Source organism: Polyodon spathula, chromosome 1 (genome assembly GCF_017654505.1).
Source record: "Polyodon spathula isolate WHYD16114869_AA chromosome 1, ASM1765450v1, whole genome shotgun sequence".
NCBI classification, from domain to species: domain Eukaryota; kingdom Metazoa; phylum Chordata; class Actinopteri; order Acipenseriformes; family Polyodontidae; genus Polyodon; species Polyodon spathula.
In genome coordinates this window covers 101041084-101058663 of record NC_054534.1, presented here as the reverse complement: position 1 = coordinate 101058663, position 17580 = coordinate 101041084, and the positions used below count along the sequence as shown (strand labels likewise).

The window sequence follows — 17580 nt, the reverse complement described above, 5'->3', positions numbered from 1 at the left end:
TTTCTCTGCTGGTTTAATAGAGTGATTATAAAGCACTCCTCTTTTTCTTCTCTTGTTTAGTGGCTCTTGCTTATGGGATATATAAGCAGGATCTTCCTACCCCTGAGGAGAAGCCCAGGAATGTGGTGTTTGTGGATATGGGACACTCTGCCTACCAGGTTTCCATCGCTTCCTTTAACAAGGGAAAACTGAAGGTATGAGGAGGGAAACACATTGTTTATGTATTGATTTATGTATATCTATTCATTGTTTTTAAATTCTCACATGGATACAATTATCTTTAAATCTCAGCCCAAGGTTCTGCCATTTTTCCATATAACCAATAGCCAAATCTCAAGTACAGTGCTACAGAAAACAGCATTAGTTTCTATGAAGGGCATTGTCAATTATCAGTTGATGTAAATATTTAGAGATTTACAGTAATCAATTATTATTGACACCTGTTCTTTGCCTTAAAATAACCCAGGAGTAGTGATTCCCTTAAAAACCTGCTTGACAGAGATAAAATATAGACCACCTTAGAGGTAATTAGTTTGATGTGCTTACATGGTGATAATCTGTATAGCCACAAGGTCTATCTCTTCAGCACAATGCTGGTACACCTATAGGGATGTTGAAACAATTGCACAGAGAATAGTAATGGAACTCAAAGGGATTATTGTGTTTTGCACTTAACAAATGTAAATGTAACCCTAATGAAGCTAAAGAGGATTTGGATTTGTGGTATATCGTGTGCTTTAGTGCAATCCAAAACAATTAAGAGCATTTAAAATTTCCAGTCATTATTCATAACAAATGCAAAATACAGTAACCAAAATGGCAAGAATTCAATCACATATAATTAAGAGCACTTTTAAAACTTCTGTTCTGATCAAACATCCACCATCTATGCTATTTCCTTCAATACCCGGTATACTGGATGAAATTTAACACAGGATTTGTATTTTTTTAAACACATCTTGCTGTTTTTTTGTGGTTTTTTGTGTGCATTTTTACCAGGTTCTTGCCAGTGCTTTCGACCCTTACCTGGGAGGCAGGAACTTTGATGAAGTCTTAGTGGATTATTTCTGCGAGGAGTTCAAGAAGAAGAATAAGCTGAATGTAAAGGAGAACGTGCGGGCGATGATCCGTCTTACTCAGGAGTGCGAGAAGCTGAAAAAGCTGATGAGTGCAAACTCTTCTGACCTCCCGCTGAGTATCGAGTGCTTCATGAATGACATTGATGTGTCAGGGAAAATGAACAGGCATGTCACATGGTTTATATAACAGAAAGAAAAGGACACAGCTTCAGTGCTTTATACAAGAGCAGGGAAGAATGGGGCCCTTCCCCTTGACTACTTCTAGATAGAGCTGGCATCAGATTAGCCAGCAGGCAGATGCCGCAGTCTGGATTTGCCATGAACCCTTATTTAATTAATTTGTATTTAAATAGAGTGAAATCCTTGTGCAGTGTTTACACTTAATTGTCAGTTTCTTGTAAGCTGATAGCAAATGTATCATGAATTGATTGTTACTTCATTGAAATTCAACACTATTGTAATTGCACAGTAATTTAGTAACAAGTGAAATTAGTTTGTTGGTCTCTGTTTACCACCCAGTGGACAAAGCCACCACACATTTCATCACAACTGAGTCTCTGCTAGAGCCAAGTCTGAGAATGAAATGATAGGGGGATGCTCAAGCCTTCTAGGGCTGCAGTAGAGTCTACCTGTTTGTCTTCTAGAATGACAGAGTGGCGAGCAGGCTTCAAGGACTGCAGGTGAAACTACAGTAATCCGTCACTTATCCACCCTAAGCGTTTATCTGTGATGATCAGGCTGTTCAGCAACATTAGTTTATTATTGAACAGAGAAGATTAGTTCAGATACTGTAGATCCTACCAAAGTTTTTGTACACTATGTTGTATGTCATCCATGTGCTACTATTGCTGGTAATGTCACATGAGCTGTGCAGTGTGTTGATATGTAAATAAATCCTGTTCGCCTGCGGGGCGTGTCAACTTCAACCTGTGTCTCAATCTCCTGCCTGTCACTCGGCAGCAAATGCACCCTCCCACACGGCAGACGGCTACCCTGTCACAAGCATTAGTACCCTGCATATTTCTAAAGAATGGGAGCTCCCTAATCAACGCTGAATCTCAAAACAATAACTGTGAGAATATAGTAATTGTTACAGCTGTGTATAGTGGGATTTAAAACAGGATTCATCTGACTTTTTACATATCTGCCCTTATTCTGGTCCCACTGCAGTCAGATATGGGATGGATTACTGTAGAAGTACATTATATAGTGTAGGACCCCATTCAAAATTGAAAATGATTCTGGACATGGCTGTAAATATGATTGAAAAAAATTGCCGTGAGTTCTGGTGTGCATCTCTTCATTCGCTTTTTTTTTTTTTTTCTCAGGACTCATTTTGAAGAAATGTGCGGTCACTATTTAGCAAGAATAGACGCACCTTTGAGATCTGTGATGGAACAAGCTAGTAAGTACAAGTTTAGTCAAAACTGCAATACGTAGGTATATGTTGATCGTTGCATGTGAAGTTGTGTTTTCCAGCTTGATGACATGACATGGAAATTGGAACTTGTTTTGCAGATTCTGTGCAATGCGATCAGATTGCCATGTCATGGTGACTTTTTGTGCGCCTCTCTGCAGGCAGGAGATAGGGCCCAATTTAATTAACTCTTAGGTGGGAAATAGAATTCACATATTCAACAGAGAGAATGTGGGATTTTTGTTTTACTTTGGATTTAATGAAGACATTTATTAAAGACTGTCTCTCTGGCCATCACTTTACCTGAACTGCTTTTCATTGTGCAGAGCTTACATGTGAGGACGTCTATGCTGTTGAGATAGTGGGAGGAGCTACGCGGATCCCGGCAGTCAAGGAGAGGATCTCCAAGTTTTTCGGGAAAGATATCAGCACCACACTGAACGCTGACGAGGCTGTCGCAAGAGGGTGTGCTCTACAGGTAAACCCAATGGGTGTGCTTTACAGGTATGCTCAATGAGATCTCTGCTTCCAGAGCTTTATTAAGCCTCCCCTGCTTTTGTGGATTGGTCATCTCTTGCCTGTTCACCTAAAACGAATTCCTTGTGTATCTCAATAATGGTTTCTGTGACAGTCTTATGTAAGTATGGTAAGCAGACATGCTTTAAATTATAAAGACAAGTAGAGTACATGGAAAAGAATAAGTATTGCTCCATTCACACAGCTTCCGCTGTAAGCGGTTGTAATCCAACCCAAGTAACTTTCAAACCTCAATCAGTTCTAAACTCTGGTAGCATCTTTGGCATTCTGACCTGCTCCATTTATGTCCTTTTTTCCAGTGTGCTATCCTTTCACCAGCATTTAAAGTGCGTGAGTTTTCAATCACAGATGCAGTTCCTTACCCCATCACACTCAAGTGGAAATCGTGCTCCGATGAAGGTGTTGGGTCAGTATTTTCTCTCTCTGCTTGTTACTGTAATTTAAACAGTTCATTGCTGCAAGAAAGCCACCCATAATAATAGTAGCTTGTTGGCAAGGTCAGTCCCAACTTCTTTGGACTGTTCTTCCTTTCAAAAGGATACAGCACATTGTTTATTTACAAAATAAAATACATAGGCTAGTGTTTTACACCCAGTGCAGTCTATTACATCTTTGTAAACAAACTGTCATGATTAATATTCATGTAATTGTATAAGTGTCTTATTTGATGTGCTGAATACAAGTTTAATGTGAAAATAACAGGATTGCACTATCAGGATATAGTTAGGTGATGTGTAATGCAATTGGCATAGTTCTGAGTCTAGTCAGGGGGAAGACGGGATAATAAAAGCTTATAATTAGGTTTTGCCTTTTGGCTTATCAGAGCGTTTTATAAGCATGCTTACATGGATTAGCAGGTCCAGCGATTCTAATGTGGCAAATGTAATGCATTAATTAGGTATTGCAAGGCTCATAGTAGTTTGCTCTCTTTTCTTTGTCGTCATGTTATTCTTTTCAATTATTTTTTGTGTTGAAATATCTTATTTATTCTGTGCTTACTCTCTCACCAAAACCAATGCAGGGAGTGTGAAGTTTTTGGCAAGAATCACCCAGCCCCATTCTCCAAGGTCATTACCTTCCACAAGAAGGAACCGTTTGACTTGGAAGCCTATTACAGCAACCCACAAGATCTGCCATACCCTGATACAAGAATAGGTAAAACAAAAAAAGTATAGAAGGCTTAAGATGTGTTCCCTGAGTGAAGTCAGAGTAAAACAAGTAAATGAATGCAGTACATGAGTCGTAGTCCACAGACTTTAAGAAATCGATACAATGGCTGCAGTTTCACATGTTGATGTGCTGTTTTGTTGTCTTATCTCTGCATACTGAACTATCACCATTGCATATTACAACTAATTCTCTGTCTGGTGATGTGGGAACCAAAAAGCAATCGAAATGTTTGGGATGGTAAAATAGAAAAAAAGAGAAATCAGACTAATACAAAGGAACACGTCTATTGTAAAGAGAAATCAAACTAATGGAAAGGAACACGTCTATTGTAAAGAGAAATCAGACTAATACAAAGGAACACATCTATTGTAAAGAGAAATCAGACTAATACAAAGGAACACATCTATTGTAAAGAGAAATCAGACTAATACAAAGGAACACATCTATTGTAAAGAGAAATGCACCAACCCTGGGGTTTCTTTTTTCCCCCAATAGGGAGATGTGATGCAAGGAATGTAATAGTTGTAGTCATGTCTAGGTGATTACATGTGGAACCTGTGGAGAGGGTTTCCCTGTTGGTCTTGTGTAATATTAGCAGTCTTATTAACTTGGTCCTCCAGACCACATCAGGCGATGCAGAAAGTGATGGAGTTAGTGAACTCAACCAGTGCTCCCATATGGTGTGCACTGTGCTGTTGGAGGTGCGGTCTGTCAGACACTAAATCACTGTGACTTGCTTTCTGGGTCTTTTTTTCCCCGCTACAGTGAAAATTCTGTCTGTTTGAGATCTGACTGACATAACTTTCAGTCTGTTGTATCAGAACAAATATCCACCTGAAGTAGACCGTATTGTACCTTTCTAAATAGCTTAGAGTCTGGAGATTATTAAAGAATAACGTTTTCACGGTTACATAGGTTGAATGTAATTTTTTAAATGTACTCAAATTCATTTTTCTTTAGAAATGTCCTCAAGTGTAATTTAGTGGTCTCCTACTTAAAAACTGTAACATTACCAGTGGTCCACAAACTATGATCTGAAAGGTTTTTTCTTATAAATACTGTGTATGGTTTCGATTTTACACCAAATTGTTTGATGGGTGCGCAGGCTCGTCTACTTATGATTCTTAACTAGAATGAATGTGAAAAAGTTCGTCGTCACAGAGATCAAGTCATCATCTTCTGTAACTATTGGCTTGGGGATTTAGTGAAATGCGTTTTGATTGGAAAGTGATCCCTGAAGTTTATCCTATGAATATTTCACTGCAGTTAGTATTTAGTCAATTTCTTTTGGTTTATGAATATTTTGGATGATTTAGAATGATTTCTGCTAAGATTTGTACTTGCGATCGCCAGATCTCCTGACAAAACTAAAACCAAAAACTAGTAGCTAGTCTAGCTTTGTCTATCTAACTTACTTTTGTTTTGAAAGTAAATAAAACCATCCGTGATTGGTGGTTGAGCCTTTGCAGGTGTCAGTCATATGGTAAGCAACCAACAGTTGTTTAAAAAGGTTTAAAATAGGTGTATAACGTCACCATTACATCATCGTTCATAATGAACCATTTCTAGAGGCGCCATAGCAGAAAGGTTAGAGGTGCGATAGTTAAATAAAGTATTTTTAGTTTTTGTTTTGTAGTTTACCTTAACCTAGTCAAGAATCACTAGAGCATTTATTAAATGGAAACTGGGAAAGTAAATTGACTAGTTTTTGGTTTTATTGAATTCAGTTGCGTGTACTGCATAACCTACCACACAACCCTTTTCCAGGCCGCTTTGGTGTGCAGAGCGTGGTCCCGCAGCCCAACGGGGAGAGCTCCAAGGTAAAGGTGAAGGTGCGGGTCAACGTGCACGGCATCTTCAGCGTCTCCAACGCCTCCCTCATTGAGAGGCAGAAAGGGGAGGCCGAGGAAGTCGCCATGGAAACTGAGCCAACCAGTCACAACGAGGCCAAGGAGGAGCAGGTATGGCAGAAAGAGAAGGCGAGGAAACCATTCTGCTATGATTCCAGTTATTCTTTTAAAAACTGTCACAGATCTCTCGTTGATCCTGTTTCTGTCTCTTGACGAGTCGGTATGCATATTTTTACCTTTTTAAAGCGAACGCAGCACTGTTTTTCTGAATTGGGTACTACATTTCTGTGTTCGTCACACACAGTTATAGGTCTATTCTATGCATGTTCCAGTGTTGGACTTCTGAGAATTGATTTTTTCCATGAGCAGTTTGTTTGATTATAAATATAAATACACACATGCTGTGGGAATGGTCTCTGGAACTCATCTACACAGAGGACCAGGGCATTGACAGCTGTTATGTATATCCATACTGTTGCACGGTGTTGGTATAGGCTTTGGGTTTCTTTGTTCTGCTCATCAGGTTACATCATTTTTACTCTGAGTTGGTTTCTGAGATTTAAGGAAACGCCTTGATGTTTAGACTTCTACCCCTGACAGCTACAGCACACTCAGTCTACAGTGCTCTGAGCTGTTTCTGGATTTGCTTTGTTATCCCTATTCATTATCATATCACCTCTTTCTAATCCTATATACAGTATATAATGCAGTATAAATTAATACGGTTATTTATACGTACCACAAGGAGATATTTGCGATAAGCAACTTAATAATGTTGTGTTTTTGTCTTTAACCTAACCATTTACTTCTTTCATGTTGACAGTTCCTAAACTTGAACGCAGATGGTAGAGCACAGAGTCAATGCTAAATTATACTTATCTTGTCAAAATGTAAAACAACATCTGACAGCTGATAATTACACAGCTATTGTCTTCTCACTACCCTTCTGCAAATGTTAATATCAAAACCTTTTTTTATATATTTCTTTATCTGTTCATTGAACAATTTACATTCTCAAAAAGCTGAATGAAATGGTCACCCACCAAACTTGTATACGGCTGCATATGTGATGTTTACATGCTTCTGAGTGCAGGGAACTGCTTCGGTGGCTATAAGTCAATCAGCATCTTAAATTACTGTAACCTTAGTACTTCTGTATAACTTTGTTTTAAAATAGTTTTATGGGGAAACAGCTATTTATTTATTTAAACATGCATGTACAGTTAAAAAAATAAAACCCTCCAAATCCCTTTTCTTTACTCTTAAGTTCTTTGTTTTGTTTTTTCTTTGTATTTCTTGCTTTTAAAGCAGCACCTCTCTCTTCTCATTGAAGATGACATCTATGACTATGAGGAGGAGGTTTGTGATCACTATGTGTTCATATGCCCTTAAAGGTGTGATAATTAAGGTTTCAAATCCATTTTCCCACCGCCCAACATTGTCACACTGCATTCAACTTTGTACGCTTTTAACTTGGAAACATTGCACAAAGTTTGCAGACAGCTTTGGCAGCTGTCGTTCTCTTGTGCCTTACACCTGGACCAGGGTTTCATTACGACACAATGGAACAGGGATTGTTAGGTGGGGTCGTGGAAAGGACACTCTGACTAGCAAAGAAGGGGGGGTGGGTCTATTAGGTGGGAACTTCTAGTTTTGAGAATAAACGTACTAAAATACTATTTTGGAGAATAAACGTGTTATATTAATGTTTCTTAACATTAGGTGGGGAACCATTTCCAGCAGCAGATGAAAAACGATTGTACTGTACTATTGTACTGTACTTTAGAATATTATTGTTAAGAACGGATCACCTGGGATTTATTGCAGGCCACATGTTGGAAACCTTGACATTTGATGATTAAAACAACTTCCCAACGATAGTGAAAAAAATTCAAAACAGGGTTGGCAGAATGATTTTTTTTTTATTTTTTTTTAATTCCTTTTTTATACTTTTTAATGGCGTGTTTGCCCAAAATAATTTTTCATCTGGAACCAAATAAGTGGTGTTCAGATAATCATGTCTCAAACTTTTTTTGGTTCTTATTTTTGTCCTGAGGTATTTATTGGTTTTATACGACACATTCTGGCTCTAGAGCAGTCTTTGACCAGTCGACCAGGCGGCCGTTCAGTTTAGTGTGTGGCATGATGCATGGAATTTAAGAACTTAGGAACAGTGGAATATCAAAATAAAATATCAGATATGTGTCCACCACTCTTTGTTTATCCTCATTTTGTCTCTTACCCGTGACGTGAGAAATATCAGGCTACAGAACTATAGATTACTATAAATTATAAAACTAAGAACTATGAGCATGTAAAGATAGATGGATGTTTTTTGAAGCAAGTAGAAAAGTGGATATTCTGAGCTGAATAAAACAATTGTGACCAGTATGTGGAGATAAGAAATACAAGAAGAAAGAGTTTCTTTGAGTCCAGATAAGTATAGTTTATTGAAGATAAAAGTTCTGAGTTGCAAAGTTGCAACCAGACATCTTAAAGGTTACATGGTGATAACAGTTTGCAGGTATCCTCTTTCCAAGCACGGATCAGAACAATAAAGAACATTTCAGTATTCTCAGTTTAAACGAGGTCTCTCGGTGACGTGATTTTTCCTTAAACCAATCCGAAAAAGACACAAATCTCTTATCACTTGGTTAATTGTCCATTTGTCTTAACCCTAGCTTCAGAGCATCTGGTTCAATCCAGTTTCTCTTTTGAAGTAGCTAGTTTTTATAGCCCTCATAAAATCGACTAATTTCCTAAGAAAACCTATTTTATTTCTAGTTTGTAAAGATCTTTAACCTCTAACACAAAAACAAAGGTCCACTGTAAAGTTCATGTTAGAACTGGACATCAAAGGAAAGGCCAAAACCTGTTTCAAAATGTCTTGGAGGTCAGCCTTGTCCTAGCAAGGACATCTTTATCAACTTACTGTCTAACTAGGAATTTAACCAGAATCTGACTTAATCTTTAACCCATTCTGTGAGTTGTATTCTAAGACCAGAAATTAATTTATATCTAAATAAAATGTTCCAACACAGTATAAGACTAGCTGGAAACAATTCTAGGAAACACTCATAGTTTTCTTTGGTTACAAATGACTTTTGTTCCTCTCAGAAAATTTGCATTTGCACCTGCTTGAAAATAGGTCCCCGGCTATACTGTAACTGTATTTATAATGTAGGAATCATATTCCTAGAATAATGAAGGAATATGATTTTTGTCATAAGTTGTCATTCATGGTGTTGTTCTTTTATAATGCATTTGGATTATTTTATTAGCATTTAGAACAAAAAAGTCAGTGTTGCATAGAAGTCCATTATTTATTTTATTTTATTGTATTTATCAGGGACATACATAAATTATAACATAGGCTAATTTCCATTGCAATAACCTCCTATTGAATATTTGCTTAAAATGCACACAACATTAGTTAAATGACCTATTAAGAGTGCTTAACAATCAGCAGCTTACACAATACAAATTAAATACATCCTGAATAAATTAATGATTGCGTAATTGATTATGCTGCAGCCAAGCCTTAGGTTTATTACAAAATATGTTTAACAGTAACACTGTTTTGTGTTTCTTCCAGAGTAAAATGCATGTTGACCATGAAGACTCACAGCAGAAGGACCATGCTGAGCTGCCAAACCAGACTGCAGAGGAGGGAGCGAATCCAGGATCTGAATCCAAGGTTAGCTCCTGTGGAGGAGCAGCAAGGCAGCTGTTCAGCTTCATCACAGCAAACCAAAGTGGCCCAATTTATTTACCTTGTCAGGACACAGGCTATCTGTTAAAACAACATGTTTTGTCAGATCTTTTGATTTTTGTAGGCTTGAATAAACAAGATTTTGGGGGCATTCCATAGGCAGAGCGCTCAAGAGTGTTCGGACGCTTTCTGTTGACTGGCCTGCATGCCGAAAGCGCGTCATAACGTTAGCTAACATTCTGGTACAGTACCAGTGCAGCTGCTGTGATGTAATTTCCCACATATTGCACTTTTTGACGAACATATCTGTATGCATCGTTTTTCATTACAAAAATCTGATCGTTTGTTTAAATTAACAGCATAATAAATTGAGTATTTTTCGTTTTAAACAAAATGAATCTGAAGCCTTGCATGCAACATTCGAAATGCTCAGCTTGTTATTGTTTTTTCGGCCTTACATTACGGAATGTTTTCTAAACTGCACTATATGTAACGCTGTATTTTTTTTTAATAGTTTTTCTGTTTCTGCTAGATTATTAGGCTTCACAGTGTATCTGTGCTTAAAAAGCACAGCAGTGTTGGCTACACCAAAAACTTCAAACCCTTTTTTTGTGGCAGAAAGGGGATGTTAGAATAAGAGAACTTTACTAAAATTAGGTGTTACATTACTATCTGACCAAGAGCTCATTATAAGCAAAATTAATGTGTGTGCTGATGCGCTGCGGAGGCAGAATAAGCTGATCCCTGGAGCCAGCATTACACTTCAGTCATCAACACCAGGCAGGATGTCTGCATCATCAGATGGAAAGAAACGCAAATGGATGGAGATGCAGATGGATCACATTAGTTTACTGTAAAGCTACGTCTCAGTTGGTGCTTATCTTGGGCGAGAGCTGAGTCAAATCAGCATGAAGTTTTAACATCTACTTTCATGTAATAGAAGTCATGTACTACAAGACTTAACCTGTTCAGGACCAAGCATTTTTCAATGAGATGCTCCCCCAGAACCAGATGTTTTTTGGCTGTAGTTGACTCTCTTCCTATAAATATTCACTAAAAATCTATTTTTTACAGTAGCATCTTGAAAATGGTGTCCTTTTTTCAGAACACCCTGGGGAACATTTTAAACTACTTCAGAAACCATACAAACTTTTCAACAGAATATTTAGTTTTTTGTTTTGTTTTTAAGTTAAGTAATTATTATGTATTCTGCTGAGAGATACATGTATAAAAATGCATTATTCTATGACCTGAGGGACCTTACAATACTTCCTGAAAGTTTTTTTGAAAAATATTGATGTTTGGGCAAATTACAAGACATTGTTTCACCTGAGTGATTGCAATGACATAATACACGTTTATTCTCAAGGTCTTTATGAGCAATAATGGAAGATACTCTCGGGTTATTTTCTCAAATAAATATCTATAAATAAAATAAGTTACATATGACATTATTATCAGTAATAAGGAAAAAAAAACTCATACATTTAGTTCATGAAGTAGTATCTGCATATATCCACTTGTTTCTTGATATTTATAAATGTTGTAAAAACATTACTACTTCAGTTGTACTTCAATTGTAAGACTTTGCAGAGGAACAGAAAAAGCAGATGCAGGAGCTCATGGAAATGCAGGAGGTTACAAAACAAAGAAATGAACCGCTAAAGTCATTCACAGCTGCATTGAGAGAATCATTGAAGAAATTATTTCGAAAGTTTTATTTATTTGTTGTTTAAAAATGATACTGGGTTGAAAAAATGAATTTCTCTTTTTAGACAGTTTTTTTTTATTTTTTTTATTTTGCTGTACAAGAACACTTACATACAATAGAAGCATCTTAATTGGCAGCATTAACTGCACTGTAGATACCTGTAAATAAAACATGCAATATGCAATCACATAACTAAGGAACAATGCTCTCAACTTACAGGTCTATTGCATGTGTTTGAATTCACTGCCGCTAAAGCTATGGTGTTGGCATGGTGTTCTGCACAATCTTCCATAATTTCATCCAAACAATGCATGTGCTGTGTTTTCCACCATCGTGAAAGTACTCTCTTGTAACACATCATTCGCTAACTTATGTTATGTTGTGCCACAGCAGAGTGCTCTGCCTGTTGAACAAAGCTTTGGTTTATGACCAAGTCAAAACTTGAAAAGCTGAACTTGCATGCTACACCATACTGTAGTCGAAGTTTTAAAAGGTATCTAATGAAACCTGTAGTCTTATAAAAGCTTGACCGTTCATTTATTTTACCTTGCTTTAATAAAACAGTCCTGTTCAAGGGAGACAAAACACTTACTGCATGTGAAACCCTGCTGCACAAAACAACAACACACAAATCAATGGGGATTATCTGCCCACAACTGTATTAAAGGGTAAACAAAGCTCTGTATAGAGATGCCCAGAAAAACTTGAAATGTCCTTGAAATTGTCTGTGTATGCTATTGTCCCTTATTCTTTATAACAGTGGTGTCTTTCTCAATGTTTGTGTTTGTTTCAGGAGAGTGGAGATAAAGCAGAACAGCCAGCCGGTCCTGTGGTGAAAGTGAAGAGTATTGATCTGCCCATACATACCAGCACCATCAGACAACTGGAACGAGACACACTGAACAGCTTTGTAGAAAATGAGGTAAGCCTTCTTAATCAGCAAGGGAAGGATAAAGGCGTCTGCCAAATATGTGTATGTGTGTTTGTGTGGTTTAGCTCAAAGAGCCAGCTGCCCAATGTTTCGATATATTGTACATATCTTTCTCAAGGGAGCATGTGTTTGAATCAAAACATTGGAGGTATTTATAGGTTTTTGACGGCATGACAGCTACTTGTTATTGTTTATATTAAAATCCATGATTTATTCTTACATGATGTAATGGTGTTCTATATATTATTTTTACTTCTATCTTTAAATCTATGAATTTTGTTTATGTATTTATATATATATTTATATGTGTGTGTGTGTGTGTGTGTGTGTGTGTGTGTGTGTATCTCTCTCTCTCTCTCTCTCTCTATCTCTCTCTCTCTCTCTCTCTCTCTCTCTCTCTCTCTCTCTCTCTCTCTCTCTCTAGATATATATATATATATATATATATATATATATTTATCCCGCTTATATATATTTATTGGAGTTAATTAGTTCATTCTTTTCTGTTGAGTCCCGCTGGCATAATCGCGTTCAGTCTATTTATCTATTTACTTTCTTTTATTCTCTATATGTCACATTGTCTAATTTGAGCTGCTCTAATACTACAAACTTTACATAATTCATGTCATGTCCTTAACTGGTGAAGTTCTGTACTAATTAGTGCTGACTGAAGTGCTGTACTATCATTCATTTTTCTATTTCTAATTAATAAAAGGTGATTATGAATTTTTATATAAAGTTGTTCCAGTCTCTACAACATATTTTATTTCATGACATTTTTCACAGGCTATTCCATAAACAATACAACTATTTTTACAGTAGGTGTTAGTATTTAGTGGATATGTGTTGCTCTTGTATTTAATTATATTTTTACTTTTGTCCATGTATTTACACACTTTACATGTACTAGGGCAAGTATTTGTAGAACCTATTTTGTAAATTATTCTTTTATGTTTACTGTGAACTAAAATATCACCTAAATTAGCTTCTCTTTTGAATGCTACGAGTGGGGCCTTAAATATTATTTTTCTGAATTATGTAGAATCCGCAATAGAAATATTAGGCAAAAGTTTAGAGTAAGTCATTACTAATGAGACTCTCTTGACCTTTTTATCTCTATTTTATAGTCTAGTAGATCATCTCTTTTTAGTTTATCCACTTTTCTTAATTGAATTTCTCTAATTCTTTCTTTGTTTCCTCTTTTAAGGTTTTGTTTTTAATACATTTCTTTGTTTTACATAGTCACTCTCTCTTGAGCATATTCTTCGTATTCTTATTCCTAGACCCTTTGGGTTTGCCCTTTTAGTGTGTATTGGATGTGCAGAGGACATGTGTAAATATTGGTGCATGTCAGTCAATCTCAGTTGAACAGTCTTCAAGTTTTACTATGGTATCTAACAATTCTATTTCTTTTCTTGTCCATCAAAGGTCCACCTTAATATTACTGTGTATTTCATTTGCCATTTTATGAAACTGGAAAAGAGATTCTTCTCTATGTGTCCAAACCCCAAAAATATAATCTACAAACCGAATCTATTCTAAAGATTCTCTTTCCGGTAAATAATTAGATATAGATAAAGCAGCACACCGTTTTAATCCATACAGCGGAGGGTAATTGCTTCTCACCAACTTCATTCTCCAATTAATTTCATGAGTCTTCCTCTCCTTTCTCAAATGCACAAACAAATGCATTGAAAGTTATCCCTTTGCAACAACAACATAGGAGGCTTGTTGCTAGGGAGCTGATGTGTGTGTGTGTGTGTGTGTGTGTGTGTATATATATATATATATATATATATATATATATATATATATATATATATATATATATATATATATATATATATATTCTAAGATTGACTTGGAGCCTTGTCCCAGTTCTGCTCTGCTTTGCTCTTGGCAGTTGTGTGTCGATATAGATGGTGATATTGACTTGCTGTGTTCCACAGAGGAAGATGATTATGCAGGACAGACTGGAGAAGGAGCGAATTGATGCCAAGAATGCTGTGGAAGAGTACGTCTACGAACTTCGAAACAAGCTGTGCAGCATCTATGAAAAACTTGTCAGTGAAGACGTAAGAGGGCTTCATTCTTCTCTCCTAGATTACTTAAGTTTAAACAGTAATTTCATTGGTATTTATTCCCAAGACAGCATGTCTAAAACCAGATAACTCTGTGAATCTCGTATTTTGATTGGTTGCATTGTTAATATATAAATGGCCTTGCAGGATAGCAGTAAACTTTCCCTCATGCTGGAGGACACAGAAAACTGGCTTTATGAAGAAGGGGAGGACCAGCCCAGACAAGTATACGTAGATAAACTGGCTGAACTGAAGGTACATCACCTTGATCTTTAACAACTTAACATGCCTCTTTGTGGCTGCGCACAATTGAAATACATTGTTTTGTGAAGCAGTTCAGAAATCATTTTTCATCAGTGTGATGGGGTACCCACTACTCCTGGGTGTAGTCGGGTTATTTTTTACAGTTTGGGTTATGTAGCACGGGTAAGCTAAAGTGTATGTTGGTATTTGGGCGCAGGGATGTCAGAACTGAGTCACGTGCAGACTGTGCCAGGGCCAGATTGAATGACTAGCAGTCAAGTCCCAGCACAGATGTATTTAAGGAGCACAAGTTTCTCACTCGGGTTGTTGTGTTCAGAGGTGGAACGAGAGTTGGAAGGTGAAGTAAAATAACAATTACAATTTCTATTTGTGCTTGATTTATACCAGTGCAATACTTGTGTGTTCCATGCCGAGTTGTCTGTCTGTTTTGGCCATCCTGCCGTTTTTGTTTGTTCAGGTGTTTTTGTTGTGTGTTTTAAGTCTTAAATCTGCACGTAGCGCTTCACTTACCATACTGAGCCCTGTCTACTTCATGGTCTGACATCACCACACAAAGCTGTCCATGACAATTAGGTCAAGTAAATGATAGTAACAGTGTTCATTTTCTTCTGTTGTGGACACAAAAAAAGTAGAATTATTTATTTAACAAAACTTGGATTTATCCAGAAGATTACTGAAAAGAGGGCACAAAGCCATCATTCATATCAAAATAAAAGCTTACAGAAAACCGTGGGGTTTATTTCAAGGGAGCAATGATATGATTTTCATACTTTCTTTTTTTTTTTTGGTTTTACAGGAATATGGCCAACCCATTCAGGACAGGCACATGGAACATGAGGAGAGACCAAAGGTGTTTGATGAACTTGGAAAAAAGATCCAAACCTTTATGAAGGCTGTGGAAGCTTATAAAAGAAAGGTGCTTTTTAAATTGCCTGAATACATTTAATATGCAGTAACTGAGCTGCTTTATCAAACGCAGTACAAAATGTGCAGTTCATGTAACTTTTACCCTGTTATGTTAATTGTTTTCTAGAAGTATCCAGTCATGTCTTCTGTGTTTCTCTGTTTGCAGGATGAAAGATATGACCACGTGGAGGCTGCTGAGATGGTGAAGGTAGAAAAGTGTGTCAGTGAGACGATGGTCTGGATGAACAGTAAGATGAATGCACAAAGCAAGCTGAGTGCTGCTCAGGACCCAGTCGTGAAAGTGGCAGAGATACTTGTAAAAACCCAGGTACAAAGACAAGCTTATTATCAAATATAAACTGACACACATCGCCGAGGGACATTTTGAAGTGGGTTGTCTGTTTTTGAGAAGGTGGCTAAACATTCCAGGTTTTCCAAGCTGGGCCTAATTATTTCCACCTGAGCTTCCAACAAAGCAGAAGGGTTCGCTTCTGTAGGCTTGGGTGACCAGGATGACTGTAGTGGTGACGTCAGACCCAGAAGAACACAGAAACCAAAACACTTAATGGCGGATGAAAACTGAGCTGTGGGATGCTCAGTATATTTATTAAATAATAAAACAAATATTTAAGCAAACATAAAAGACACAAAACAAAAAGGCGCGTTGGCCAAACAAATAAACAACAATAGTAGCTAATAGTATCGTGCTGGTTTTAACCAACATGTATAGCAATTGTTTATCTCTCAACTTTGGTTTTACCTCCCAACTCCTCACTCATTCTCCACTCTGAACCCTCTCCCCTAATGAGCTTGGAGTGGGTTTTTTATATCGTTGCTGGAGCCTTAATTAACCATTAAACCATTACCTTATTAAGGCTGCAGCCACATTCCACCGAGCTTTACAGGGATGGGGATTGAACCCCATTCGCACTTTGAGACCCGCTTTCCGTCGGTCTAAAACAGCAAACATTGACAGACGGCTTTCGTCCGTTTGCCCATAACACACTATATATTATTAACAATAATAATAATAATAATAATAATAATAATAATAATAATAATAATAATAATACAGCGCACACATGTATATAGGGGCGGGACACTCTGCCACAGCTTGTCATTGAAACTTTTCCAAATGTGGTGTGGTAGGTCACACATAAGCATAAGCGTGCATTGTGAAGCAAAAAGGTACAGTAAAGCATATTAAATAATGATAAACTATGATAAACGCATAATGTAACCATTGGAAAAGTATGGGGAAAATGCTGAATTACAGTGCAAATTTAACGTGGTAAACCTTTATAAAGAAACCACTATAGGGTTGTGTCACAAAGACTTCCAGAGTGGGTGACGTCAGACCAGAAGCAAGAAATAAAATGAGAGAGGTGGAGTTTGGAGCTGAGCGAATGGTCTCGCTCAGCATTTAATGAATGAACAGACACAGAAAATACAGTTGCAACAAACAAAAACAGGACACGGCACATTCGCCAAAATAAACAGACAAACAAAATGGACTAACACTAAACAAAACACGGTGAGCAGATATTTTACTTCTATTATTTATGATCACAATTATTACCTCCGTCTCCTATTCCGTTCTCCACTCACTGAACACACAACCCCGAGTGGGTGAAAACATGCTGTTTTTATGCAGCTGTACCGAGATTCGACTGCTAATCAGTCATTCAATTGGAGTCGCAGTACAGCTGCACGTGAATTAATAAAGTGCAATTCCCCGTGCTCACATATTACATTTTACTTGCACGTGAAGTACTGTGCAATCCTCGTGCCTAAATGCAAATATACATTTTAAACACTCATGTTACACAGACCAGTTTATATCACGTGTACCAATGACTATACCCACCAACATTTAACACACCACACGCAACATATAACAGAAAATACACACAGGGGTGGGC

The 17580-nt window shown here is 37.2% G+C and overlaps 1 protein-coding gene across 1 annotated transcript in view; it reads left to right on the top strand.

Annotated features, from left to right (window-relative positions):
- The window catches only part of LOC121325419 (heat shock 70 kDa protein 4L-like), a 41205-nt gene that overhangs the window by 21245 nt on the left and 2380 nt on the right, over nucleotides 1-17580 (top strand). Inside the window, exons 6-18 of the mRNA XM_041267883.1 lie at nucleotides 61-194; nucleotides 1000-1244; nucleotides 2408-2484; nucleotides 2823-2974; nucleotides 3333-3439; nucleotides 4055-4188; nucleotides 5971-6164; nucleotides 9649-9750; nucleotides 12270-12398; nucleotides 14357-14482; nucleotides 14636-14743; nucleotides 15549-15668; nucleotides 15825-15986. Coding sequence (XP_041123817.1) covers nucleotides 61-194; nucleotides 1000-1244; nucleotides 2408-2484; nucleotides 2823-2974; nucleotides 3333-3439; nucleotides 4055-4188; nucleotides 5971-6164; nucleotides 9649-9750; nucleotides 12270-12398; nucleotides 14357-14482; nucleotides 14636-14743; nucleotides 15549-15668; nucleotides 15825-15986 — 1790 coding nt within the window. The remainder of the gene's footprint in view (nucleotides 1-60; nucleotides 195-999; nucleotides 1245-2407; nucleotides 2485-2822; nucleotides 2975-3332; nucleotides 3440-4054; nucleotides 4189-5970; nucleotides 6165-9648; nucleotides 9751-12269; nucleotides 12399-14356; nucleotides 14483-14635; nucleotides 14744-15548; nucleotides 15669-15824; nucleotides 15987-17580) is intronic.